Below are 27,234 nucleotides of genomic sequence, written 5' to 3'. Positions count from 1 at the left end.
TAATATTTCAAATAGATTGGATCTGCTAACGATGAGGTTCGAAGAAATTCTGCCCAAAGATGTAAACAAATAAAGATCAAATTTGATCTCGCGGGAAGTGTTGATGATGCGAAAAGTAGAACCATATAACGTTTAAGTATACTTTTTTGAATAGTCAAATATTTCCATAGTTAGATGAAGATGATAATGAAGGCTAAATATATGCACTGTATATCAACAAGGGTTATTATATACGATGGATAGTACGCCTTTAGTACTTGATAATGGTTCCTATGAAATAAAATTTGGATTATCGAACTCTGAAAGGCCGTATAGGGCCTTGAATGGCTTTGCTGTTGATAAGTATGGTTCAGCTTACTTATCCAACCAAATGAAAAAGATTCAAGAAGTCTCTGAGGTCACTCTGAGACGACCACATGAATTGGGCCAATTGACATCATGGGAATTAGAAAGTTGTATATGGGATTACTGTCTTTACAATCCTGATGAATTTGATGGGTTTGAATTGGGGGGAAGTGGAAAGAAACATCTGATAGTTAGTGAACCATGCATGACTTTACCTGAGTTAAGCAAGAATATGGATCAAGTGATATTCGAGGAATACGAGTTCGATAGTTTGTTCAAAGCGCCTACGGCAGGTTATATCCCGTTTGGCGTTCAAGCAGATGATCGCAAGGTTCTTCTTGATACTATATCAGGGAAGAAAAATGACGATGATATGATAGGTCAATCAGAAAATGTTACGATATCCACGGATAATTTGAAAGACGATAAAAAAAAATTCAGTAATGACTATCAAGATTATGAATTAGTAATAGACTCTGGATTCAATTGTACATGGATAATACCGATGATTAAAGGAGTACCTTATTACAAAGCGATCAAGAAACTAGACATAGGAGGAAGATTTTTAACTGGGCTCCTTAAAGAGACACTATCATTTCGACATTATGACTTAATGGATGAGACTCTATTGGTAAATAATATAAAGGAGAAATGTTTATTTGTCAGCCCTACTTCGTATTTTGATAGTTTCAAAGCGAAAGAAGAAACCTCTGTTGAATATATATTACCAGATATATCTAGTTCCTATCTTGGCTATACCAGAGAGAATAAATCGAAGCCGTTGCCAGAAGGTTCTCAAGTGGTAAAATTATATGATGAATTATTCTCAGTTCCAGAGACCTTTTTCCACCCAGAAATTTCCAGAATATTAAAACCAGGTATTGTTGAAACAATCCTAGAAAGTTTGTCCATGATTCCTGAGATATTACGTCCGTTGTTGGTAGCAAACATCGTTTGTACTGGAGGGAACTTTAACCTACCACATTTTGCTGCTCGATTAGCAGCAGAACTGCAAAGGCAACTACCAACAGATTGGACATGTAGGATTTCTGTTCCTAAGAAGGAATGCGAGCTGTTTAGTTGGAAATCGATGTGCCAGTTTGCTAATACCGACTCGTACAAGAAAACAAGAATCAGCAAAGAAGAGTACTATGAACATGGACCTGATTGGTTAACGAAACATAAGTTTGGGTACCAAAATTGGCTATAGGAATACTGGAGAAAACAAATAAGGATCGGAACCGGATGCGGCTCATTTATATAGACAGCTAAACTACGGCGAAAAGTCCTATTAGCATGTCGCGTCTACAGGTCAATCATTAGGCTCATGTTTATATATATATATATCCACAGGGGATTTGTTACCTGGAATGGGGGAGTAGAAATTCAAGAGTAGCATTATTCTGTTGCGGAACCAATTTGCGCCCCTACTTGTTATGGTACTGGCATCAGTACATTTTATGTTAGGTTAACAATGATCCATCAGAATAGACCTCTATCAGTTTCTATGATGTTTTGTATGAAGACCTGTTGATGCATTAAGCAATAACATTTTATGTACAAATACGCGATTGCAAAGAATTTAAGAGGACACATTTGTGGGTCAATAATTAATTCACAGTGGAACTCCTACTACTATTGTTCTTGTAACGTTATTGTAAGCTTCAATTGTTATATTTCTATAGTATGCCTATTTTCCGGGTTACTTAGTTCATCATCCTTTTTTTTAAGCGCCATCGAGGTGGGTGTTACCCTGACTGTGCTTCGTTTTTAAGCAGAAGAAAATTTTTCATTAAAATATCAATCAAAATCCCCCACTCTACTTACATATTTTAGTGGGTATTCCATGTTCTTCCCCATTTGTTATAAAACCTATATCAGATCCAACACTCGTTCGTTATCTTCCATCCGTCAGGAACTGATAGTATCCACAAACGGCAGCCAATAGTTATAACTGACTATACAAGGAAAACATTAATCTGCAAAAAGCATACAGTCAAACAATCAAACAATCAATCAATCAAGTGAAAGAGAAAAAAAATGGCCACCAGAACCCAATTTGAAAACTCCAACGAAATCGGTGTCTTCTCCAAATTAACAAACACTTATTGTTTAGTTGCTCTTGGTGGATCTGAGAATTTCTATTCCGCATTCGAAGCTGAATTAGGAGATGCCATCCCAATAGCACATACTACCATCGCCGGTACACGTATCATTGGTAGAATGACCGCCGGTAACCGTAGGGGGTTATTAGTTCCAACACAAACTACAGATCAAGAACTACAGCATTTAAGAAATAGTTTACCAGATTCAGTCAAGATTCAAAGAGTCGAAGAAAGATTATCTGCATTAGGTAACGTTATCTGTTGTAACGATTACGTTGCTTTAGTACATCCAGATATCGACAGAGAAACAGAAGAATTAATAAGTGATGTCTTGGGTGTCGAAGTTTTCCGTCAAACTATATCAGGTAATATATTGGTTGGTTCTTACTGTGCGTTGAGTAATCAAGGTGGGTTAGTTCATCCACAAACTACTATCCAAGATCAAGAAGAATTATCCTCTCTTTTACAAGTCCCATTAGTTGCAGGTACAGTTAACCGTGGTAGTTCCGTTGTCGGTGCTGGTATGGTTGTAAATGATTACTTAGCTGTCACTGGGTTGGATACAACTGCTCCAGAATTAAGTGTGATTGAAAGTATTTTCCGTCTACAAGATGCTCATCCAGATGCTATTTCTGGTAACTTGCGTGATACTTTAATCGAAACTTATTCTTAATCTCTATGCATTTCGTCTATACCATGTTTTTTAATCTACCTCAGCATGTACTTGATAATTTTTTTTTTGGAGAATTTTTTTTTATTTAATTACTTTGTAGTATAATATACTCACATTTTTTTGACTAATACTGGTATTAATCCATAAAAGATTATTCTTTTTTTGTTTCTTTTCTTCTGGGTCGACATATTTCTTTGACTTACAGGGAGGCCTCATCATCCCACATGAAATCTCAAGTATAGACGGAAAAACGAAAACGGAACAACCTTTCGGAAAGTGAATTGTGTTCTGACATCACTATGTTAAATGCTGCAGTAGGCTCCTGTAAAATAAGTAGCATTGTCAAGTACATACCTACGTACGTATGTAAGTAAGTTTTTCGAGACTTTTTTATTATCTTAAATGGATCCCGTGCATAAAATGGGGGTCAATCCTAAACGATCGATGTAGAGTATATACAATTACCCATAAATCATGTGTAAGGATCAACATAAAATAAATTAAGCGTACGTTGGTCACTAGCACAATTTGTTTCTGTTTACACAAGAAGATAGATCTGTCGTCCAACACCTGTCCCACGGTAGGTACGTACGTACGTAAAACTTATGACTATATTATGGTGACTATACGGCATTTTAAGTTCGTATGGTACTGAATCCTTATTGCGCTTAACGTTTTCACAGTATTCGAGGTAAATTGACGTAAACTCTTCTCTACTTAAAATTAAACTATAATTGCATATGTTCATAAATGAAGAGAGAAATAAAATGTGGTCTCTCATGTTTGGTCTAAAATGTAATATCTCAAAATATTGTCCTCAATGACGCCTTACTGTTGGCACAAAATGAGGATACAACTATCACATAGTTATACCTATAATAAATAAGCCCTCTTACCTAACCTTTTTAGAATATAGGTTAAGGTAGGTTTCATCGTCCCCAAAACAAAAGCAACGTTTTGCTTACAAGCTATACTAATATAGGGTCAACTTTAATTGAGTTGATAGCAAATCAAATGAATTTTAGCCTCCCCCCCCTCTATACGTATGAAAGCGTAAAAATAAGCAAGACGATTCGTTATTAATCTAAACCTTCTTTCATTTTTCTCAAAACTATATAATGCTCTACGTAATCCCATGTCTAAGTGTTAACTGTGGACTCCCTACCCAAACTTACTGAAAATCTACGTGACTTTCTTGGATGGGCGGCAAAAAATTGCACTTCGGATAACAAGTTATGGTACATATTGTACTTTCAACACTGCAATGGAAAAGGAACAAATTTTGCACAATGGAAAGTAAATTACACTTTAGTCAAAAAACTACCTAACTTCCATCTTCCCCGTATGCACAGTTCCTCTTAGATGAAAATCAGGTTTTGATAAACACCGTAGGCACAGACAGATGTACGTAGGGGATTTCAAAGTATTCCCATTGATTCGTTTTTAATTAAGTTTATCAAATAGACTTCGGTAAGGAGGCACCCTTAAGAATTATGGAGGGTTGTGCGCATCATTTTTAGTACCTCTATACTTGGCAAACGTTTCACATTTTTCGAGAAACTGCCAGCGCTGTCTTTCCCTACGTGGAGATATTCCCTTCTCAGGAGATAAAAGGAGGTACGGATATAAGCACGTAATTTTTTTGACAATTCTACGTATTATAAACCTAAAAGGTTATCTTCGTCTGTGGTCCGTGCACTTTTTCCATTGTCTTCTCGAACTTTAAGAAGGCGGAAAAAGCCTAAAGAGATACTTAGACAGGCCACTTTGGGAAGGACAATGGGAACAATCCTCCAAAATGCATCCGAGAATTTGAGCGGCGGACGCAAATGGAAAACCCAACAAAAATTTTCTCTCCTTTCACGCAGGACGCAAATATAACAACGAACTACGAAGATATAGTTGCGTTGGTATTTTTTAAACCGGGTGAAGCCTCCAGATTCCAGTTCAGAACGTCCAAACTCGGCAGTAACTATGAGAAACGTTATTAAATCTGTGCAGGATTGTAAGAGAATACGTCTTATTTTGTTTGGTTGAAACTTTTCCAAGGTACACCGCACATAGTCCACAGTACTCTTCTTGGGACACATGAATTACTTGCATTCGTCATGGGATGCTTCGTTTACTTCAACACCTTAATGACGTGGACGATAACCGTGAACCTATGTGTTAAATATATAAATACAAAGGAACAAATACCGTCTTTTTTGGGTTTTTCAGCTTTTCATCATTATGTATGATTCTCAGACTTCTCCTACATCTTTCTTTGCAACTTTTTTTTATTCAACTGAATTCATTTCCTTTTTTTCATACTACCTTAATCAGCTAGTTTTACTTCAACTTAGTATAATACCATTTTCATAATGCTAAGAAAACAGGATGTCACGAGAGCCTATTTTACCTTTTACTAACTATTACCAAGAAACCAAAAAATTGGGAAGTGATCGTATAGTTTTACCATCAATCGCTGCTCTTGTTTCAAATATCGATAGCAATGTTACGAAAACCGAACCGTTGCAACAACACTATCAGCATCTTCGAACACCAGACCGGTACCAGTACCACCATAAATCGGCTGAAGCACCGAAGCTACCTGCCCCTTTGGCATATACACATAATCCTACAACAACGACGGTTTTAACTCCACAGCCTCAGTATATTGCTGTTTCTAGGCCACCACAGTTATGTTCATCAGCTGGCATGCCATATACGTTTTCTATGGTACAGACGCCCATTGTCCAAGTTCAAGCTGCTAATAAATTCTACCCCCAAACAATACCGGTGATTACGCAAACTCCTCAGACACAGTGGATCACTGCCAATTTTTACTCTACTCAAAACCCGCCACCCCCAGGAACACTGGTAGGTCCAGCACCAAGATTATCTGCTTTGGAGCCGTTACCTATAAACGTAGCACCACGTCGACCATTCATAGTAACTGTACCGTATCATCCACTCTGTTCTAACACACCTTCTTCCACAAGTTCACTGTCCTCTTCGTCTATAATGTCATCTCCGACATTGCCAACTAATAACTATGGTGTAGCCAATTTCGAAGAAAACCCTAACAGTATTGGGTGCATGTACGGCGATTCATCTAAACTTGCAAATATCTACCGTGACCCAAAGATAAAGAATAAAAAACAATGTGATATATGTGGTAAAATATGTTCAAGACCATCTACTTTAAAGACTCATTACTTAATTCATAGTGGAGACACACCTTTCAAATGTGCATGGAAAGGTTGCACGAAAGCATTTAATGTTAAAAGTAACATGCTTCGACATTTTAAATGTCACGAAAAAAAAGCAAGATTAAGTGGAGGGGTTTCGAAGGTTATTGATAAGAATAAACATAAGCAGAGAGGGAAAAGACACGTTAATAAATAATTAATTATAATAAGTCAGTAAATAAAATATTCACCTTAAGCATAATTGCATTCCAAACAATCAAAATCAAGGTCAACACTTTGTGTAATTTCATATAGTTATGAACCCTAAAGAGGAAACCATCCTTACTCAAAATAGCTGAAGTTAATAACGAGATGGCTTCGGTTAATCGCAAGATGAATTTTTTTACAATTGAAACCTATGGAAGCAATCGAAAGATTTGGGAGCTGAAGGAGATTAGTACACGTATTTAGGTGTTACTAATTCTAAACTTTAGAGTCTAAATATGTGTGTATGGAAGGTTATACATCCTTTTAAGCCGATAAGTGCTGAATTAATTGATCAAGAAACACATTCTCCAATATGAATTGTTACAAGTGAATGGAACATCAATGCTCCTCTGTGGTTGGTAATGGGAGAAGTATCCCTACAACCTATTCTTGTACATACCCTGGTGGGACAGAAGTGTAGAGGAGGATGCATTGCCCTCCATTGTTGAAGAATATCTTCTCCCTACCGTTACAAAGTGCTCTCTTCCTGTAAGAAACAATAGGATGTAATATATCTCCCCTCTTTTCAAGCTGAATACGCTCTTAGTTACGTAATCACCTAACACCTAGCCTAAAGCTTCGAGTACTTTCGGAGCTACGTAGGTACGTGTGTTGAATAAATGCTCAGTTGAACTCCCCCATAATATAGAAGCTGAATACGCATAATTGAACGATAACTTTAAACAATAATGAAAATCATGCGCGAACAAACCGCTGTATGCCAGCTTATTCATGCATAGCTACTGACTTTGCGGAGAATTCAAAGTTGGAAATTCTCTCGCGAACTTTTTTCCCTTGAAACCCGGTATTTCCATTTTAGTGAATGTTAATAGGGCTTGCAAAATTCGCATTTTCGAAAGCAATGTAAAGTTGAAAAACCTTATTATTTACCGGATGCTTTTTATTTTCCGAAGGTTAGTTATTGATGATATTGACGTAAAGAAACATCATACTTGTAAGGTTACTCGGTTTGCCAATTATATCTAAAGACTTTCCCTAATCTTTAGAAACAAATCAAGATTTGTATGTGTATGAAGAACGAAGTATGTAATTGTTTTTAAAGCTAATGTTAAAGATTACATGAGTTCCTTTTAATTTTCCAGTCCACTATCATTCTTAAAAAAGTACAGAGTTACTATAAGAACCTAGAGATGAAAGCGTACTAACTCTGAAAGCTATATTCATGTATGTATACCTTAGTTCATTTCTAGCACGACTGAAAGGAAGGTTTCCATATGTACTCACTTCTCACCTTCTGTGAGGTTTATTTGGCTGCTCTAAACCATAACTAAGATAATTGACCCAAGAATGGGATAGTATACGCTGAATACTAGTTATACCCTGATCAACTGTAACGTGGATCATAATGCGACCCCGTATCAGTGAGACGCCAAATCAAGGGAAGCAATTTCTTTTGGACCATCGAAGGGCACTTATATAATGTTACATATAAAGTGTAGACAGGACTAAATAAAAACAATCATGTCATTTAAGTTAGCTTTTGAATTTCATTCCCTGGGCAGTTTTCACAAAGCCCAAGTTATAATGGTATTCAAAAGGTTAAAGGTATAAAAAGGCTTATATCCTTACCCGTGTAAATTTTTCCTTTAGAATATATTTTTTTCTCTACGTTGCAGTTATCTAGACAATAAATAAAGTACACAATTGTTTGCAATAGAAATAAAACTTACAAAAAATTCTCTGTTCCTTTTTCTTCTGTTGCTATCGTCTACCTTACATTCAGTGTGGGTGCTGCACCTGTTCTTCACGAGAGGAACTGATACTTTCTTCTACATTACATTGTTCGTCGAGTTTCTTGCCTTACTTGATGTTGCAATGATATGTGCCCCGTAGAGGCAGCTTTCGCATCTTTTGGTGGTTCGAGTTGTTTATTTGGGTCGTTGGCGACATTTTGTGCTTTGGTTCTGTTTGTCCTCAAAGATATCAATATTATTGAAGGAACACCAGTAACCATGGGATTGAGCGAACTATTGAAAATGTGGGAGTTAAACACTTCGACAAATTTAATGATTTGACGTGCCGTATATTTGACTTCAAGGTGAAGTTATATGGGGTTAATGTTGCAAACCAATCCCATTTAACGTGCCGTGGGTTTACAACCGGATCAGACTTATTTCTTCCAAAAGGCACAACCATTGAAATTTGTATCAGTGACTATGCCAAGAAGAGATTGTCAAAGTTCAGTAACAAGGCTTCCTGGAAGGATATCCTGAAAATTGCCTTAAAAATTGAAGGGATGTAAGGTAAAGAATACTACCCGCCATCCACAAAGATTTATCAAATATTTTGTCGGAACTTTTAATGAAGATTCGGAAATAATTATTCTTGTATTCAAAAGAGTAGCAGACATTCTTTCCAGTGAGTCGTGGGAGAATGCTATTCAAGGAACTATGCAAGAGAATTTTTCCATTTATAGCCGGAAAGAAGGAAAGCTGCTATATAGGTTTGAGCTCAATAAGTAAACGTGTACACTTTGATTACATTCTGCATTTCACAATATAACAATATGCTAGTTCCTTCCCTTTTATATTCATTGCCTTGTAAATAAATAAAAATGCAGTTTTTACGAAGGAAGTCTGTGATTCTATCTTAATTTAAGAGAGGTCGAAATTTTTGGTCATTGTGCACATATGTTCCGACGCGAGACAGACTTGTATTTACGTAGTGAAATGGTCACAAACAAAGCTAACTTGAGATCTATAATGAAATTTTGTCATTGAAAGTCTATAAGTACTGTATATATTTCTCCAAAATAGTACATAATATTTTACCCTTAGTTGATATTCATGAAGGAGACAACGAAAAAAGTAGTTTTAGCCATGAGTTTTTATATGTTGGCTCAAATTATCACTTCTGCTGAAATTCTTTTGACATATATGGCAGGTATAAGGTTTAACACCAATGTGTAATGATCTAACATGTCTTTTCAAATGTTCTTGTCTTTTGAATCGCCTTTCACAATACTCACAACCAAATTGTTTACTTGCATCCGGAATTAATGATGGTTTACGCCCTCTAGTCTTTGGTAAGGTTCCGTTAATATTTTCCTTATTATCACTGTGGCTTCTGGCGCTATATTTTTCTAAGCTCACTGCTGACTTGTCTTCACAATGATGTTCGTTAACGTGCCTTTTATTCGAGTCGGTTCTTATTTTGAATGGATTCGTATTTGAAGATAAAAGAGGTAGCTGAGAAGGACTATTCGAGACTGAAACATCAAAAGAAGAAAGGGATTCTGAAGGATCCTGGTCAGAGGATGTCATATTCTCTTCTACATCTCGGTTGACGATTAGTTTAGAGGGGTTTATTAGAATACTTACATCAGTCTCTTCCGTAATTATGTCATTATTATCTCTTAAGCATGGGGAACCTTTCCTGTCCTCATACGAATCATCATTAAAATATATACTATCAGAACTGCCATCGGTATCATCATTTTTGATTATCCCTTTTTTATTATTCCGTTTTTTCCAAAAATATTTTTTCTTAAAGTTAGATTGTTGATTTGTTGCCATTTCTTCGTTGACATCTGTTGATAGAAGTTTATTGCTGTTTGTATTGTTATTAAAAATACTCAATTTAAAATAGTCAATGACCTTTTTCTTTGGTGTTTGTAGTGTGTCATCAATAATTGGAAAATCAATATTATCATTGTCATTCATTTCATTAGAATCATCATCAAAGTTATCGAAGTCATTATCGTAATTTAAATCGACAATCTCACGGGCATAATCTCCATAATAAGTTATTCGGTTGAAATCATCGATTGATTCAAAGGAAATTTTGGGTTTATTCCTGTTAACATTATATTCATATATATCATTCGAAGAGGACAAAACGTCGTTATTAATACTTAGTTTCATCACGTCAATGCTTAACGGAGTTTCATTTTTCTCAGTACGTTCAGTCATTAAGACATCACCATCATTATTATCATTAAGGTCCCCATTTTTGTTCAAATAATGACGTTTCATCACATTATTTGTCAGTAAGGTTGAGTCTTGTGATTTCGTCAGTATATCAATTGGATGTGTTTCATGTTTTTTTTTAATTGTCGAAGTATTCATACTCAAAATATCTAGAATTATTACCATTATAATCAGATATTGATAATCGTCTTCCATTTCTGTTATTATTATTGGTATTATTAATATTATTACTGATATTTTGAGAATTGGTTTGTAGGTTCAAATAATCTTCAAACACATTATTAACTGTTGATTTCGTATAATAATCTGTATGATAAAAAGGATTTGATTTATGAGTTTGTTGTGCGTCTGCTATAGTGGATCCTGTTAAATCATTCCTTATATTACTTGTTAGTTCTATATTGTCAGATTTGGGGAGCAATTGAAGTGTGAAATGTTGTTCAGCATTAGTTACCTTATTGTTGATATTGTACGGTATTGATAGGTCTGTTTTTGAACTATTATCAAAGCCTAGGTTAAAAGCAAAAACGGTGTCATTAGAAGTGACTTTCTGTAAGTTAAAATTGTTTGACATTAGCTTACTTTATTATTTACTTGTATGGATTGTGTGAGACGTTGTGACTAAATTTTAATGATTGGAAGGCTTCTGAGCTATTAATAGAGAAAAGCGTTCTGAATCTTACTGAATAAAAATAACTTAACTTCAAAAGAATTGTGAACCTTTGTATATTTTGGGATCGGTATTGTAATGAACGGGATGAGGTAGTCAGGTTTAAAGTCTGGGCTTGTCCCCATGTAAGTGAAAGAAAGAATTGCTTGGAATCAAAAAAAATAGCCAGTTACGTAATGTGTTACGAATAACGAACGTGTACAGTCTTAAAAGTGTTTTAGAGGCACACTTCTGTTGCAGTTATTATGTAAAGTAAACAAGTAATACTGAAGTTATAAAATTGATGATATATATATTTCCTGTTACTAACGTAAAAGCGTAGATTCTGTATTCGTAAATTTTCGAATCAATACATGTATCATCCTTATTTATTCCTTCCCACTTTAACACGCTACTTTCCTAAGGCTTCCTTTATCTTATTATAACTTTTTCAAGAATCTCGGATCAACCGAGTTGTTTTCTCTTTATTTTTACAAATTCCCGAATTTAGAGTGGTGGTACCGCCAGAGAACTCGACGTACCGACATCCGATCTTACGTACAGAGAGAAAAAAACGCCTCGAAACCGCACTTGTTTTCTTTTACTTCACTTTGCTTTACTGAGACGCAGTTAAATTACGGAAAGAGCCACGGAGAAATTAGCCCGCTATCTTATTTCTTTTCCTTCCCCTAAGCCTCAAATGATCGACCATAATATCCGCGGGATGGGGGAGGGAAAAAAGGACATTGAATGTCACAATCTAACAGCGTCAGAATTGTAAGACACATGAAATTGGAATAACTCGAGAAACCATTTCAAGTATTATTATTGGGCAAACAACAAATGGAACCGCAAAATCAAATAGCTAGCTTTGTTGGCGCTATTAATAAACGGTATAAAAAAGTCAATTTTTCTATAAATGAGACTATTTCCTTTTGCCATGCGGAATTGTTCTTTTTATATTATTTTCGGACTTTCATACCTATGTACAGAAAGTATTCCTCACGAACATGACTGTTACACCCACACATCTAGAAAAATTTAAAACATCCTTACCTTCGCAACAAAACTGAAAGAGAATTTGAAAATTAGGAATTTACAACTAAGCGAAACTTTGTAAAGGCGGAAAAATCAAAGGCTAATTGGTGACAACTGGTTTGCCCTCGGTCTATGCGCCCCATCTCTTTCTAGTGATACTCTCGTACTCTACTCGTAAGGGCCCGAAAGCTGGGAAGCTTACTATAGCTAAAACAAAGATCTATATAGGAATTATTATGTATATAGTTAAGTTATAGCATTATTTGGAGTAAAAGCTTAAAATAAACCAAAGATAAATTAGTATGTTGAATGTACCATTAAGAGAAGTTATAATAAGAGTAGAAAAACAATGAAATTTAGGGGCTTTTAAATGGAGTACTTGTGAAATAATTCGTTAAGAAAATTGTAAGTGGAATAAAATCTGAAGAGTCCAAAATAATTAAAGTGGGTCCAAGTAGTATGCAATCAACAGAAAGAATAAACCTATCAAAAGCTACTCTGATTGATAATGAAAAATGTGATACTGAATTACAGGGCTTATATGAAACCTAACGAAATAAAAATGACATATTTGAATATCCAATATTGGCAATACTTTTATGGAATTCTTTTTCCCACGTATCAAGAATACAACACCTCTTTGAATACCAATACTTCGGGAAAAAAACCTAGTTATCGATCGATGTATTATTAGAACTTCACATTTATTTTTTAAAGCAAATGAACAATAAAACTAACAAATCAATACAATTTTTCAAAAAATTGTTGACATATTATTGTGATAGAACATTTAAAAATGCCAAAGAAGAGAGCTTCCAACGGTAGAAACAAGAAGGGTAGAGGTCACGTTAACCCAGTCAGATGTGTTAACTGTTCCAAGTGTGTTCCAAAGGATAAGGCTATTAAGAGAATGGCTATCAGAAACATTGTTGAAGCTGCTGCCGTTAGAGATTTATCTGAAGCTTCTGTCTATGCTGAATACGCTTTACCAAAGACTTACAACAAGTTACACTACTGTGTTTCTTGTGCTATTCACGCCAGAATTGTTAGAGTCAGATCCAGAGAAAACAGAAAGAACAGAGCTCCTCCTCAAAGACCAAGATTCAACAGAGAAAACAAGGTTTCTCCAGCTGATGCCGCCAAGAAGGCTTTATAAGTTGATAAGTAAATAAATGAATTAATAATACTTTTATTTATAATATTATAAAGCAAACAAACCACCCAAAAATAAAATAAAATAAAATCATGTTAAAAAGAATTAGTTATTTGTAAATGCGTTAGTATAAAATTCATAGTCCATATGTTTAGTATAAATCACCGCAAGATAAGAGGAATTCGAAGAAAGTTTATCAGACGTATTGTATTCTTCCCAATATATACATTGTAAATCATGTGTATAACTAAACTACCTGCCTCCTATCGGATCCTTCTTAGAAGCAGGGTGTATTCCATTTTTTCCAATAGAATATTTTAATTTACTGACACTTAATTCATCACCATGGACGTCAGAGGAAACCCGCACTCTAAAGAGAAAACCAAAAAAACAACAAAAAACACTAGCGCCTTTGGGGGGAAAAACCACAACAGCCTTTTCATAATTTCGTAATAGTGCATCTGGAGAACAAAAGAAAAACAAACACACAGATTATTAAGGATGTCTTAGGGATAACTAGCATCAGCAAGGGAACAGAGGACGAAGTAAACACATCGAGAAGAGAAAACATTACTTACCATTGACAAGTAGCTTATACAAACCTGGATAGAAGAACTATAGTACTTTATACCCTATCGTTTTACATAGAACTACTAGCACAGTTCATCATAGTAACCCGTTCATTTAGCTTCAGCACGAAAAGGGGAGTGTAAGAAAACAAAATATAAAGAAAAAGTGATAATAGTGCAAAATAACAATTAACTACACATGTCTCGGGACGATTATCACTTTAAATTTAGCCAATGTTTTGGAGATAAAGCAGATATAGTTGTCACAGAAGCAGATATCATTACTGCCGTGGAATTCGACCATACAGGTGACTTCTTAGCTACAGGTGATAAAGGTGGTAGAGTAGTGCTGTTTGAAAGAAATAAAAATAATAAACATTGTGAATATAAGTTTTTGACTGAATTTCAAAGTCATGATGCCGAATTCGATTATTTGAAATCATTAGAAATTGAAGAGAAAATAAATCAACTAAAATGGTTAAGGTCCTCTAATCAAAGGTCACATTTTTTATTGAGTACTAATGATAAGACAATTAAACTTTGGAAAGTTTATGAGAAAAACATCAAGTTGGTGAGCGAAAATAATCTATCCATGGAAAATGATATCACGAAAGGTAAATCATCCAGCAATAGTCATACTTTATCATTACAAAATCTAAAGTTACCACGTTTATCACAACACGATAAGATAATTGCTGCAGCTCCCAAAAGAATATACAGTAATGCACATACATACCATATTAATTCCATATCAACTAATTCAGATCAAGAAACATTCATTAGTGCAGATGATTTAAGAATTAATCTCTGGAACCTTGATATCCCAGATCAAAGTTTTAATATTGTCGATATTAAACCAAATAATATGGAGGAATTAACTGAAGTTATAACAAGTGCAGAATTCCATCCACAACAATGTAATCTTTTCATGTACTCGTCTTCAAAGGGAACTATTAAATTATGTGACATGAGACAAAATGCATTATGTGATTTCAAAACAAAAACTTTTGAAGAGTATACTGATCCAATAAGTCATAATTTTTTCACAGAAATCACATCCTCCATTTCAGATGTTAAATTCAGTCCCGATGGTCGTTACATCGCATCGAGAGATTATTTAACTGTTAAGATTTGGGATGTTAATATGAACAATAAACCTTTAAAGACAATCAATGTACATGATGAATTGAAAGAAAGACTAAGTGACACGTATGAAAATGATGCAATCTTTGATAAATTCGAATTGAATTTTAGTGGAGATAGTTCAAGTATTATGACTGGTTCATATAATAACAACTTTATGATTTATCCTAACGTCGTTAAGACAGCTCAAGATGAAAATAATGGTATCGTTAAAAACTTTGATGAAAATTATACAACAAATAATAGTAATAATATATTTAAGAAAAACTTACCATATGGTAATAATAGTAACAATAGTAACAGTAAACGTGGTAAAAATAACTCTAAAGGGGGTGGAGGTGAAACTGAGAAAGAGAGAAATAGTACAAAAACACCTGATGAGATTATATTAAAGGCAGATAAAACTGTGTTTAAGAATAAACGTTCAAGTTCACTATTATCAAAATCATCGAGGAATAAAGAATGGAGTAACGACATTGATTTCAAGAAAAGTATATTACATTTTTCATGGCATCCAAGAGAAAATAGCATATCCGTTGCTGCAACAAATAATCTATTTATATTTTCTGCATTGTGAAAATAATATGAGAATACAGAAGCAAAATTGAAGCTTTAATTGGTTCGTTTTATTATACTACACTCCATTCAATTGTCATCAGTTATTTCCAGATTTACGTCTTATTATTTTTTCCCATAATATACTATTATTGTTATTATTATTATTATTATTATTCATCATATTAATATTATTATAATGTACTGACTTTATTGTCGTCTCATATTTTCTATATCATCACTTCAATTCATATTTATATTTTTTTATATACTTTTCACACTAAACAACCAATGTTAATATTACTTTTTTTTATTAATAAATTAATTTAAAACCATTTTAGGTAGTACGTAATATATAATTCTTCTGGTATCTATTTCTTTCGTGGATTCATTACGTAACGTTAAAATACGCTTTTTTATCTTACGTACTTTTGAAACCCTAGCTTTTTTTTCTTCACAGTCGTGGTGTTTTTTTGGCGCGCGGACGAGATGTTGGCTGGGAAAGAAAACTAAATACATATTTAAGCAGCACAAGATTTCACTTTTCAAAAACTTCTGAAAATCATGTCTAAAATTTCAGAAAGAAATGTTGCTTTTGATTACAAAATTTAAAAGCTCCTCATCAACTATAACAGTCGATGAGGAGAGGTTTTAGTTCATGTTAACATCCGTGCTCAAAGAAAGAGTTCATAGATATACCAGAGATAAACCATATAGATTATATGCCTTTATCTTATTGGGATCGATGTGGATTGTACCGTGGCCATTTCACCACCTTAATAGCGGTGCTTTGATTAGGAAAAGCTGAGGCTGTTTTAAATAGTTATATATAGTTTCTTGCATGGCTTCTTGTCATAATTCTTAATGTTAACCTGGTGGAACATTAAGGTTGTTCTTGGTTTAGCTGTACGCAATTAATGTCTCCGGCAGGAATGGCGTATGTACCAATATCAAATTTTGTATTCTGTGGTATTAGGAGGAAGGCTCCTTCTACAGTACTGTATGTAGATTATTTGTGCATTAATAATTCAATTAAATCTGAGCTCATTACTACTGTAAAGGCAACGGGTTTTGCTAGGGTAATATTTATGAAAAGTCGTTTATATAAGAATATGGATTCTTGTTATTATCCTATGTCTTATGTTCTATCAATTTCTATAAAAGTAATTTAGGAATAAATAAAGAGGATTATCGGAAGTGTAATTTAAAAACGGTAGGCTCATTTTCTAATCCCGAAAAACGAAAAGGAACTGCTAGTGCTAGCATTCGAGTCCTTTTTGCTCTTTGGTGGAACAGAACTGCTACTATTACTGTTCGTTCCCAACAAAGGCGGTCTTGCAATGACGGCCGTATTCAAAGAAGATGGGGTAGACACTATTGCAGAGATATTGCTAAACCTTCCACTTCCAGTGCTTTTTGTTAGTATCCTTTGTTGTTGAGGAGTAGATGACTTCCTACCGGAAATTGTTTTATTTGCCATATCATTGGGAATGGACGTTCGAGGAGAAATTTGTGCTTTGGATGAGCTTCTACGAAAAGTAGTTGCCGTTGGAGAGTATGGTTTTATCTTGAAACTTGTCATTGTGTCTCTTGTTCCATTGGAAGAAATAGGAATAGTCAATTCCGGTTTGCCTCTCTTAGATTTATCTTGCTCGGAGGAGCGTTTTAGTACATCTTCATTCATCCTATTAATATCTTGAGTCAATAACTTCCGAATTATTTTCAATTTCCTAGAAATTTCAATACAATCAATACACCTCAACATCAATCTAGTGTCATTCACTAAAACAGATGTCCTATAAATGATTTTCATGACGTAATCAACAGGTGGCAACGAATTAGGAGAGATCATACTTTCTAAAGTCGGGGATTCGAAATCAATATTACTATTATTGTTGTTGCTATTTAAATCGTTCTTCAAGGCCCTATTGAGTGGGGTGATACTTGGCTTGGAAGATATAATATCAAATGATTTGGACGGACTTTGTAGAGCGTTGTTGATTTTATGCAATGGGTCAATGGCGTCCTCAAAGATTTCCACTTCTCTGATATGTTTCTTCATTCTTGAAATTGATAATAGTCCGATTTGTGATTCAAAATCATCAGAGTCCGATTGAGAAGAATCGGAAAGAGTATGAGAAATTATATTTCCAGTTGATCCAGTTCTTAATGTATCTTCGGAATTTAATGGATAGTCTGTTTCTATTCTTGATAAGTCCTGCAGCCTGGCTTGATCTAATTGTTCAACAAGAACAGGATCTCTTTCATCCAAATCTAATAAAGTGGAGTCAAAGTGTTTGCTTGAAGATTTTGATTTTGATGTTAGATTATCTGTACTTTTATTTCTAGCTTTTTCGGATATAGTGGGATCTATCTCTTTACTTAGGCTTGACTTCCCTTTCATTCGTGGAGTATATAATGAAACTGACCTCTTATTACTTGTTATGTTAACATTCGTTGACGGAAAAACAATAGATCCAACAGAATTATGACTATCCCTAGGGCCGCCTGCATAGACTGTCGATACTACATGCTTGGTTGTTCGTGGAGTTGACGGTATAGAATCACTTTCAAATGAACTAAAAGAAAAATTCCTAGAGATTTTCCTAATTAAGTTTACATCTAACATCCCACTATCGGTCAATTCCAATAAATTCTTTAAGTTTTTCAAATCTTTATAAGTTGCATGTGTGTCCAAGTAATTTTCAACCTCTGCTTCATCATAGTTGAAATATTTTTTTACAGTAGATTTGAATGAGTCGTCCAAATTGTTACAATTCACAAACAAATTTCCTTCTTTTTTACCGATTATTGCATATAGGACTTCTGTAATTAAATCATATAATAATGGAACTTCATACATCTTTGATATGAGTAACAAATCTAAAGTCACTGGAGCTAACATCCATTTCCCATTAACTTGGCCCGTATAAAAGAATTCGGTGAACGCTTTAACCGTTGCTGTTGGCCATGGCATATATAAAGATCTCGGCATCAGGAGTGGTTCTAATTCGACTTGTCCTGCAGAAAACTCGCTCCCTGAGTCAGAATGGTTTGAAGCAGATGACCATGACTTCTTAGTATGGGAATTAGAGCCATTACTTGAAAAGGAGCCATTCCTCGATTGCTTCTTGTCTAGGGCTGCCATGGACTTCCTTCTTACTTCGGGAACGCTAGAGCTTCTCAAGAACGATGATCTTCTAGATGATAATGGGCTGCTTCTATCGGAATGAAAGTGTTCGATGTATGAATTAGTTCTGCTTTTGAAAGGACCTAAAGGTTCCTGCCCAGAAGGAACAGGTGGTAAAGAAACAGATGGTAGTCTTTTCTGTGGGGGTAAAAATATGTTTAAGACACCTGATTTTAACGGATCATTAGATGATATTACCGTCTCCGTATTGCGTCTCGTAAGAATTGCATTGTTTAATCTATCTGAAGTAGAACTTACGAATGAAATGGAACTTGTTTGAGAGGTCACAGATGCCTTTCTTGAATTAGCCCCACTGTGTGTAAACCTTAAGGAAAATCTACGACTTGGTGGAGGCGAAATTTGAGTGATCTCAGTTAATGGTTGAATTGGATTAGACGCTCTGCGAGATTTCGCGTCCTCCATATGCGGTGATAATTTATTTAAGGATCCCATTGGGTTTGTAACGACAGATGATCTTCTTTTCTTGGGAACATTGATGAAATTATTATTTTCCGTTGCACTACCTGCTCTAAGTTTCTTTTTCAGATTCTTGTTATTATTGTTGTAGTTTATAGTATTACTATTAATGTTATTCGTCGTTGTTAATATATCTTCTTTGTCATTTTCTTGGAATGGGACCCTAAATATCATACCAGTGCTTGAACTTGTCACTGAGTCATTTATTGTTTTAGAATTAACTGTCTTCGAACTTGTTGTTTCAAAATCGTCATAAAGATTTGTATTAGAAGGTATCGGTTCAAAATCTAATTCTGGAGAGTTATGAAGATTATACCGAGAATTACACGGCGATCTTCTCATGGAAGCCAGTGTATGTTCTCTTGGGACAGCAACATTGGAACCTCGTGGAGAAGTAGATGGAATATGCTCGTGATGTCGATTTGTAGTTGTATCGTGTTTCTTCCTATGATAATTATTATCAAGAGTATTGGTATGGTTATTGCCATTACTATTGTGATTATTACCATTGTTTTTAAAATATCTTTCCAATGATACATTTGAAGATGTCATTGCTGGAGGAGGATTCAATTTAGAGCCATCGTCAGTATACGAGACGTCACTTGGAGCAATTTTAACCAAAGTGGATTGATTACCCGTCGAATGATATTCTTGGCAAACCTTGGCATAACCATTTGATAAAATGAAACTAAAATATCTACCCCATCTTTTACGTAATAAATATGCTGAAACAGCGATAGAATCTCCTTCACTTGTTATAAATTCGAAATCAGCTAATGTGTTACCAAATATTTCCAATGCATCTTTCCCTACCACCATAGCGGAAGGTGGGAATACAGAACTTGTAGATTTTAATTCTAACGGCGTTGTAATATATCGAATGTAATTTTCAAATTGTGATGTTATCTTGGATGTAGAATTGGAAGTTGTTAATGGAGGAGTTCTTTTATCTATTGGTGTTGTTGGTATAGATCCGAGATCAGATGCTAATGAGGGGAGGAAAGATGTTTGAAACAATTCTGTACTGGCCTTATTATTAAAATTATTAAAAGAGTTTACTATGGGGAGAGAAAAAGAAGTAATCAAATCAAATCTTTGTACAGAAGGTAAATTATAATCATCTTGCATTGTTCCTAGTAGTAATGCTTGATGATGAGATTGCCAAACAAACAAGTTCCAAAATCGGTGTTGAGAGGATGAACATGTTTCACAAGATGCCTTTAATTGGATCCATTTCCCAATTGATATATCGTAAATGTAGACATAAAAATTGGATGCCTGGCAATTTGGATAAAATCCAGATATGAGTAAATTTCTATTAAAGTATGCCCCTTTTGGATGTTGAAGATTATATGGCACCTTTAATAAATCTTTATCTTGGAGGTATTCTGATGCAATCCTGACACACTGTGACTGTGGTAATAATGGTAATGCAATGATCGGTGATAATTCGTTTTCTATCTTAATGCTTGAATTGCCATAATTATTTTCTTCCCCTTGTAGTTGTTCTTCCTCTTCTTCGGTGCTATCATTATTATCGTTTGAATTGGTATGATAAAATGTCAATGTGGGAACTTCCGCTTCATTATTCTCAATTAATATTGGTAGATTTTTATTATGAACGATAGATACAGGTTGTTCATCGAATTTTTTTATTATATTACTATTTGAAATTGATTCCCATTCATTTGTAATTAAATTATATACATCAATGGTGCATAATGGTTGATCCATATTATTCAGCCCACCAACGATTAACAATCTTGTATCATGAGAATCATCAGCAGCGTATTTAACAAACATATCATGATTAAATCTTCTTGTGATACGTGGATCTTTACTTAATAGAGTCCATTTCCTTGTGTATAGATCTAATTTCCATAATTCATTTGTAGCAATTAGTTCATAATCATTTTGTGGTGATATAGCTAACCCACCAAATATATATAATGCATTTTCATTAACACATATGGAATGAAATAATCGTTCACTAAATTGAGATGAACTTGTTCTTGCTAGAGCTGTTGTTGCATTAGTTTCAATCCGTTCCCAAGTTCTTGTAATTAAATCCAGATAAAACACTTCACATGAGATCCAATCGTTCAAATTTTTGAAAGATTGTGAACTATCTTTAGATTTAGAGAAATAAAGGATTAATTCCTTTTGTAATGTGGCTGAGTTAATTTCCGATATATTTAACGGTATAGTCAACCCACCATGGACGTATATACTTGATCTTGCCAATGTCACTGCAGCCCCAGTTCTTGCATTTAGTGATAATCTATTTTTTGTTGCCTCATCAAGGTTTACATTTGGAGGTAATTCTGGTAGTTCTAGTCTATAACATTCTGTTGAATTTGGTTGAAGTAACGGCATTTTATTGTTTGTTGATATTATTATGAGTATGGGGGTAAAAAAGACAGCGAATGAAGAAAGAGAAAGGGTAAATTTTCTATAGTATTAGAGAGGTATATTCAAACGTTTGTTTGGTTTCTTAGTTTTAATTTCTGGGTTGAATTCGGAATACCTATGGTAGGGAATAGAGTTGGTTGTAAATATGGAATAGATTAGCTAGGGTGCAATTGTTCCACCAACGAATGAATAAATGCTAATGGAACCAGGGTCTATAGTAAACCAGTAGCAAGGTGAATTGTTTTTCCACTTTATAACACCTTTTAAAAGACTAGGCTATATATCGATATCGATTTCCTGTAATAAACCAAGAGGTCTGATCATCGATGCCACCCTAGGCTCTTTCTTTATTCTACAAAATAAAACGACATTTATCCGCTCACTAGAGTTTACTATTGTTCCGCCGGAGAGAATTGACCCGAGCACATACTTGGCGTTATGCAACAAGAGAAACAAGAGAACGCACAGTAACTTTACGTCCAAGAGTAAAGTTTAAGAATATTTACTCTCATATCATAATCTAGTGCTATGATTCAATACAATAGAAATATGTCCGTAGTATAAAGAATCATCATCTATAGTATTGTTGTGTGTTGCAACACAAAAAAAAAAAAAAAATTAATATCAGAAGGAAGGCAACATATGTTTTTAATCCTAAAATTCAAATTTGAATTTTGAGTCAGAGATTGTTCACGCAAATGTTAATCATCATATAAATAATTTTTTATTTTTGGTACAAGAAACATGTGCCCAATGGAGACTCGAAACCAAACCCTTTTGATCACCAGTGTTCCACTCGGCCATTAAAGCAAGTAACAAAATTTGGGAAGTTTGAGAATTACCCGACCAAACGAATAGATCAGGTGATGTATTCGTAGAAGATGATCTTCGAGAAAATTAAATTTGCTGTTTTTCCCTCGTTGTTTTTTTCATTTTCAATTTTCGTTTGTTTGTTTGTAAATTGAAAGTTGCAAGTTGCAAGAGGCAAGTTTACCCACCCACCACCCAGGTAGTTCTCTCTCTTCCTTTCTTCCAATTTCTCATCCCACTTTGAATGAATAAGTCCTATTGATTTTAATGCTTCCCAAGCATGTACTCTCTACTATCATTAGTAACATTTTCATCACTTACTCTTGTTCTCACTTCAATTTTTGTATATTGTTCAGTTATTATACCCTTTTTCTGGATTGTGGTCCTTCTTTCTCTCTTTCTTCTTTCATAAAACCTCTCATTTCACATCTCTAAAAGATTTTTTTATAGGAATCTTGATCCCTGGAAAAAAAACTTGTTTGAAGAAAACTATACAAGACAAGACACGACACTTCTATTTTTATTTTTTATTCTTTTTTGGTAGAAACACCGATTCCCTCATTTCACTGTATTTTATAGTATAGTATCGTATTGTATTCTATTCTATCTTCATCCCTATTCCATTTTAATTGTCCCAAATATAATATACTACTATAATATATTCGAGTATATTTTTATCCTTACCAGCCATCCTCCTTTTTTTTTGTTTCGTCCATCGCAAGTTTTTATTTATTTTTCCATTTTTTCCATATTAGAAAGATAAATAATAACCATTCAATCCATCCCTATCATTAAAGGACCGATCAGATAGATCCGAAAAAAAATAAAGAATTAAAAGCATCCTCCTTCCCCCAATTTTGAGGACTATTTTTTGAAAAAAAAGAATTATAAAGAGCAAGATATCATTATTAATACCATTATGGATCAACAAGCAGTCGACGTGGACAATATTATTGATAGACTATTAGAAGTTCGAGGTTCTAAACCAGGTCAACAAGTTGATTTGGAAGAACATGAAATTAGATATCTATGTTCCAAGGCAAGATCTATATTCATTAAACAACCAATTTTATTAGAATTAGAAGCACCAATCAAAGTATGTTACTCACTGTTTTTATATTTACAATATCTCCTTTTTTGTCTTTTATTTTCTTTTCTTTTCCTTTGTGTTCGCTTCTATTAAAATAAACAATCGTTTGATTACATGCAAAGAACTTACGCAAAAAAAGTTATACTGCAAGAAGAACACGATCCCAATGTATCCTTTTATTTCCTGTAAACTATGGACTGTAATAACAATAACAACAATCTGAGCGAACTATATACCCTCCACTCCCAACCCCCCCCCCCCCCCCTTCTTTGATAAATTGTGGAATAATTTTATTTTTTTTGGACGAAAAGTTTTTCTTTCTTTGGATTTACCGCATGGTCTCCTTTGCCGTTAAGAACAAATAAAAATAATAAACAAACATTATAATTAAAAAAAAAAACTAGACAATAAATCAATTAATGAAATGTCCAAGGGAAATAGAATGAATACGGAATTCCATTTTTATGCAGTACCAGGGGAAATAGAATAAATTAGAGTTTTTCTTTTGACAACAATTTTTTTTACTAACATTAAAATATATATGAAATTTTCTTTTATTATTCTTTAAAAATAGATTTGTGGTGATATTCATGGCCAATATTATGATTTATTACGTCTTTTTGAATATGGTGGTTTCCCACCTGAATCTAATTATTTATTTTTAGGTGATTACGTTGATCGTGGTAAACAATCATTAGAAACAATTTGTCTTTTATTAGCTTATAAGATTAAATACCCTGAAAATTTCTTCATCTTAAGAGGTAATCATGAATGTGCTTCCATTAATAGAATTTATGGGTTTTATGATGAATGTAAAAGACGTTATAACATTAAACTTTGGAAAACTTTTACAGATTGTTTCAATTGTTTACCAATTGCTGCAATCATTGATGAAAAAATCTTTTGTATGCATGGTGGCCTATCACCTGATTTAAACAGTATGGAACAAATTAGAAGAGTTATGAGACCAACTGATATTCCTGATGTCGGCTTATTATGTGATCTTTTATGGTCAGATCCTGATAAGGATATCGTAGGTTGGAGTGAAAATGATAGAGGTGTTTCATTCACTTTTGGCCCTGATGTGGTAAATAGATTCTTACAAAAGCAAGATATGGAATTGATTTGTAGAGCTCATCAAGTCGTTGAAGATGGGTATGAATTTTTCAGTAAAAGACAATTAGTAACACTTTTCAGTGCTCCAAATTATTGTGGTGAATTCGATAACGCCGGTGCTATGATGAGCGTTGATGAAAGTTTATTATGTTCTTTTCAAATTTTAAAACCTGCACAAAAAAGTTTGCCAAGGCAACAAGGTGGTGGTAGAAAGAAGAAATAATGAGCTAATTAATTGATTAATTAATTAATTGAACCTCAATCATCATGTAAAATAAAATTAAAACAGAAATTCATTCCTACCTTTCGATATTAAACTAGAAGAAAAAAAAAAACATAAACAAACATAAAACAGAGCAAAATTAAATTAAAATAAAAATAAAAGGAGAATATAATAATGAGAATGAGAAAGATATATTAATAACAGATTGATATATATATGTATGTATAGAATTTACGAAACTGAGAAAAAATCAACGAAAGATGGCATATGATTAAATGAATCTAATGATAAAAAAAAATTAACGATTCTTAATATGAACATAAGCAACTTCTCGTATTTCTTTTGATAAATTTCTATTTTTTTATTTTCGGTTTCTAGTTTGTTTGAATTCTTCGTCTATTTTTTTCTCCCGTTTTCTATCCTTCAATCATTCTAATGACACCTTTTTTTCTCAGTATTTCTAACTTTATTTTATTTCTTTTATTTTATATTTTCCCAACCTCTGTATCTTTATACATATCTATCACATTGATTTTATTCAGCGTTTCGAAAACCTATGAAGCTACAATGTAACTAACGTTCATCAAGGAAATATATGTAACGTTGTTATAGTCTCTGGTTTTACATTATTACTATAAAATATATACTTTCCTTAGGGGTTGTGTGAATAATTTACTTTTAGTGAACGCATCTTTAAAGTTGATATATCGTTTTCTAACTTCTTAAGATACTAAGTAGGTTATTACCTTTGGACAAAATTTAATAAAAATAATACTTTTTGTTTTCAACGTAAAACGTCGGTCCAGTATTGAACAATATTCAACATAAAACAAAATAAAGTATATTGCACCTACTTTGTCGATTGCTCTCCATTTACAGCAGCTATGGAGAGGTCAATACACGTTGAATAGAACTTTGTAATACATAATATCATGAAATATTTGTGTCATCTTTATCTCAATCGCATTATATACGAAAGACACGTAATATATTTTTTCGATTCTTAAATGAAGCAACAACAATATAAGCGAAGGAGAAGAAAAAGTTGGAAAAACACGAACACGTAAACTGGAGGAGAGATTTTTATATTTTTGAAATGAAGAACTCAACAAACAATAACATCAAAGGTTGATTAGGCAAGAAGAGGTAAAGTGCAATCTCCGGATCAACAATACCAATATAAACTTACGTTATCAATGAAGTTAAATTCTATTATTTTGATCATTTCATGTTGGTTGACAACATTTACCTTAGGTCATAATGTCCTATTACCAGCTTATGGTCGTCGTTGTTTCTTTGAAAAATTAAGTAAAGGTGATGAATTTTCCGTATCTTTCCAATTCGGGGATAGAGATCCACAATCATCAAATCAATTGACTGGTGATTTTGTCTTATATACACCCGGTAGAACTCAAGTTTTACAAAGTATTGTCAATCAAGCTCATGGTGAAGTTACAATTTCTGCTCCTGATGGTGGTAAGTTTGAATATTGTTTCATTAATGAAAATTCAAATGTTCAAACAAAAGATGTCACTTTCAATATTCATGGTACTGTTTATGTCAATGTAGATGATCCAAATAATGAATCTTTGGATGGTTCCGTTAGAACTTTATCAAAATTGATTAAAGAAGTTCAAAATGAACAAAGTTATATTGTTATTAGAGAAAGAACTCATAGAAATACAGCTGAATCTACTAATGATCGTGTTAAGTGGTGGTCAATTTTCCAAGTTGGTGTTGTTGTTGCCAATTCTTTGTTCCAAATCTATTATTTGAAAAGATTCTTCGAAGTTACTTCTTATGTTTAATTTATTTGTATATATAAATAAAAACTTACCCACATTTATGAAAAAACAGATTATAAACAGACTAGTAAAATGACCAGGTTCTTTTTGCATTCTATATGAAAGATGTAAAACAAGAAAATATTATTATACTTTGTATCAATGGTTCACAAAATCATAAAGCGCCATCAATAATTGTAGATAGTATTTCTATTTCTAATTCTTGATATTTTGGATAGGATACCGGAAGAAGGAATGTTTTATAATACAGAACTGTATTACTAAAACTATATGAAGTTCATAAGAATTCAATGACCTTATTACAGAATTTAGTGAAAATAACTACAAAAGTGTAATATAATAGGAATTATACCGTGACACAAAGTGTTCTAAATTGATAGTATTTTTATTACTTGATTATTTTCTTATTTAAACATATTTAAAAGAAGACGAACTTTTAGATATATCCTCTAAAAGTTCCTCTTATTATATATCCATGAGTTATTCAATTC

General features: G+C 33.6%; 9 protein-coding genes across 9 annotated transcripts; 7 read left to right on the top strand and 2 right to left on the bottom strand.

The window, feature by feature from the left end:
• Nucleotides 1–235: 235 nt before the first annotated feature.
• ARP6 (Arp6p) lies at nt 236–1,555 on the top strand (the record flags this gene model as incomplete). Its single annotated transcript, XM_003668426.1, has 1 exon — nt 236–1,555. The coding sequence occupies one exon, from the start codon at nt 236–238 to the stop codon at nt 1,553–1,555; it is 1,320 nt and encodes a 439-aa protein (XP_003668474.1).
• Nucleotides 1,556–2,385: 830 nt separating this feature from the next.
• Nucleotides 2,386–3,123, top strand: TIF6 (translation initiation factor 6; the record flags this gene model as incomplete). Its single annotated transcript, XM_003668425.1, has 1 exon — nt 2,386–3,123. One exon carries the CDS (start codon nt 2,386–2,388, stop codon nt 3,121–3,123), a length of 738 nt encoding a protein of 245 aa, XP_003668473.1.
• Nucleotides 3,124–5,502: 2,379 nt separating this feature from the next.
• Nucleotides 5,503–6,513, top strand: NDAI0B01940 (uncharacterized protein; the record flags this gene model as incomplete). The annotated part of the gene is made up of 1 exon (XM_003668424.1): nt 5,503–6,513. One exon carries the CDS (start codon nt 5,503–5,505, stop codon nt 6,511–6,513), a length of 1,011 nt encoding a protein of 336 aa, XP_003668472.1.
• A 2,884-nt stretch (nt 6,514–9,397) lies between these two features.
• On the bottom strand, nt 9,398–10,708 carry COM2 (Com2p; the record flags this gene model as incomplete). The annotated part of the gene is made up of 1 exon (XM_003668423.1): nt 9,398–10,708. One exon carries the CDS (start codon nt 10,706–10,708, stop codon nt 9,398–9,400), a length of 1,311 nt encoding a protein of 436 aa, XP_003668471.1.
• Nucleotides 10,709–12,996: 2,288 nt separating this feature from the next.
• RPS26B (40S ribosomal protein eS26) lies at nt 12,997–13,356 on the top strand (the record flags this gene model as incomplete). Its single annotated transcript, XM_003668422.1, has 1 exon — nt 12,997–13,356. The coding sequence occupies one exon, from the start codon at nt 12,997–12,999 to the stop codon at nt 13,354–13,356; it is 360 nt and encodes a 119-aa protein (XP_003668470.1).
• Nucleotides 13,357–14,121: 765 nt separating this feature from the next.
• Nucleotides 14,122–15,642, top strand: NDAI0B01910 (CDC55 family protein; the record flags this gene model as incomplete). The annotated part of the gene is made up of 1 exon (XM_003668421.1): nt 14,122–15,642. One exon carries the CDS (start codon nt 14,122–14,124, stop codon nt 15,640–15,642), a length of 1,521 nt encoding a protein of 506 aa, XP_003668469.1.
• A 1,197-nt stretch (nt 15,643–16,839) lies between these two features.
• On the bottom strand, nt 16,840–21,663 carry NDAI0B01905 (uncharacterized protein; the record flags this gene model as incomplete). Its single annotated transcript, XM_003668420.1, has 1 exon — nt 16,840–21,663. One exon carries the CDS (start codon nt 21,661–21,663, stop codon nt 16,840–16,842), a length of 4,824 nt encoding a protein of 1,607 aa, XP_003668468.1.
• A 1,765-nt stretch (nt 21,664–23,428) lies between these two features.
• On the top strand, nt 23,429–24,938 carry GLC7 (type 1 serine/threonine-protein phosphatase catalytic subunit GLC7; the record flags this gene model as incomplete). Its single annotated transcript, XM_003668419.1, has 2 exons — nt 23,429–23,605; nt 24,174–24,938. The coding sequence occupies 2 exons, from the start codon at nt 23,429–23,431 to the stop codon at nt 24,936–24,938; spliced, it is 942 nt and encodes a 313-aa protein (XP_003668467.1).
• A 1,196-nt stretch (nt 24,939–26,134) lies between these two features.
• Nucleotides 26,135–26,746, top strand: EMP24 (Emp24p; the record flags this gene model as incomplete). Its single annotated transcript, XM_003668418.1, has 1 exon — nt 26,135–26,746. One exon carries the CDS (start codon nt 26,135–26,137, stop codon nt 26,744–26,746), a length of 612 nt encoding a protein of 203 aa, XP_003668466.1.
• Between the last annotated feature and the right edge of the window lie 488 nt (nt 26,747–27,234).

The sequence above is a fragment of the Naumovozyma dairenensis genome, chromosome 2 (genome assembly GCF_000227115.2).
Source record: "Naumovozyma dairenensis CBS 421 chromosome 2, complete genome".
Taxonomy (NCBI): Eukaryota; Fungi; Ascomycota; class Saccharomycetes; order Saccharomycetales; family Saccharomycetaceae; genus Naumovozyma; species Naumovozyma dairenensis.
This window is presented reverse-complemented; position numbering and strand designations above follow the sequence as displayed.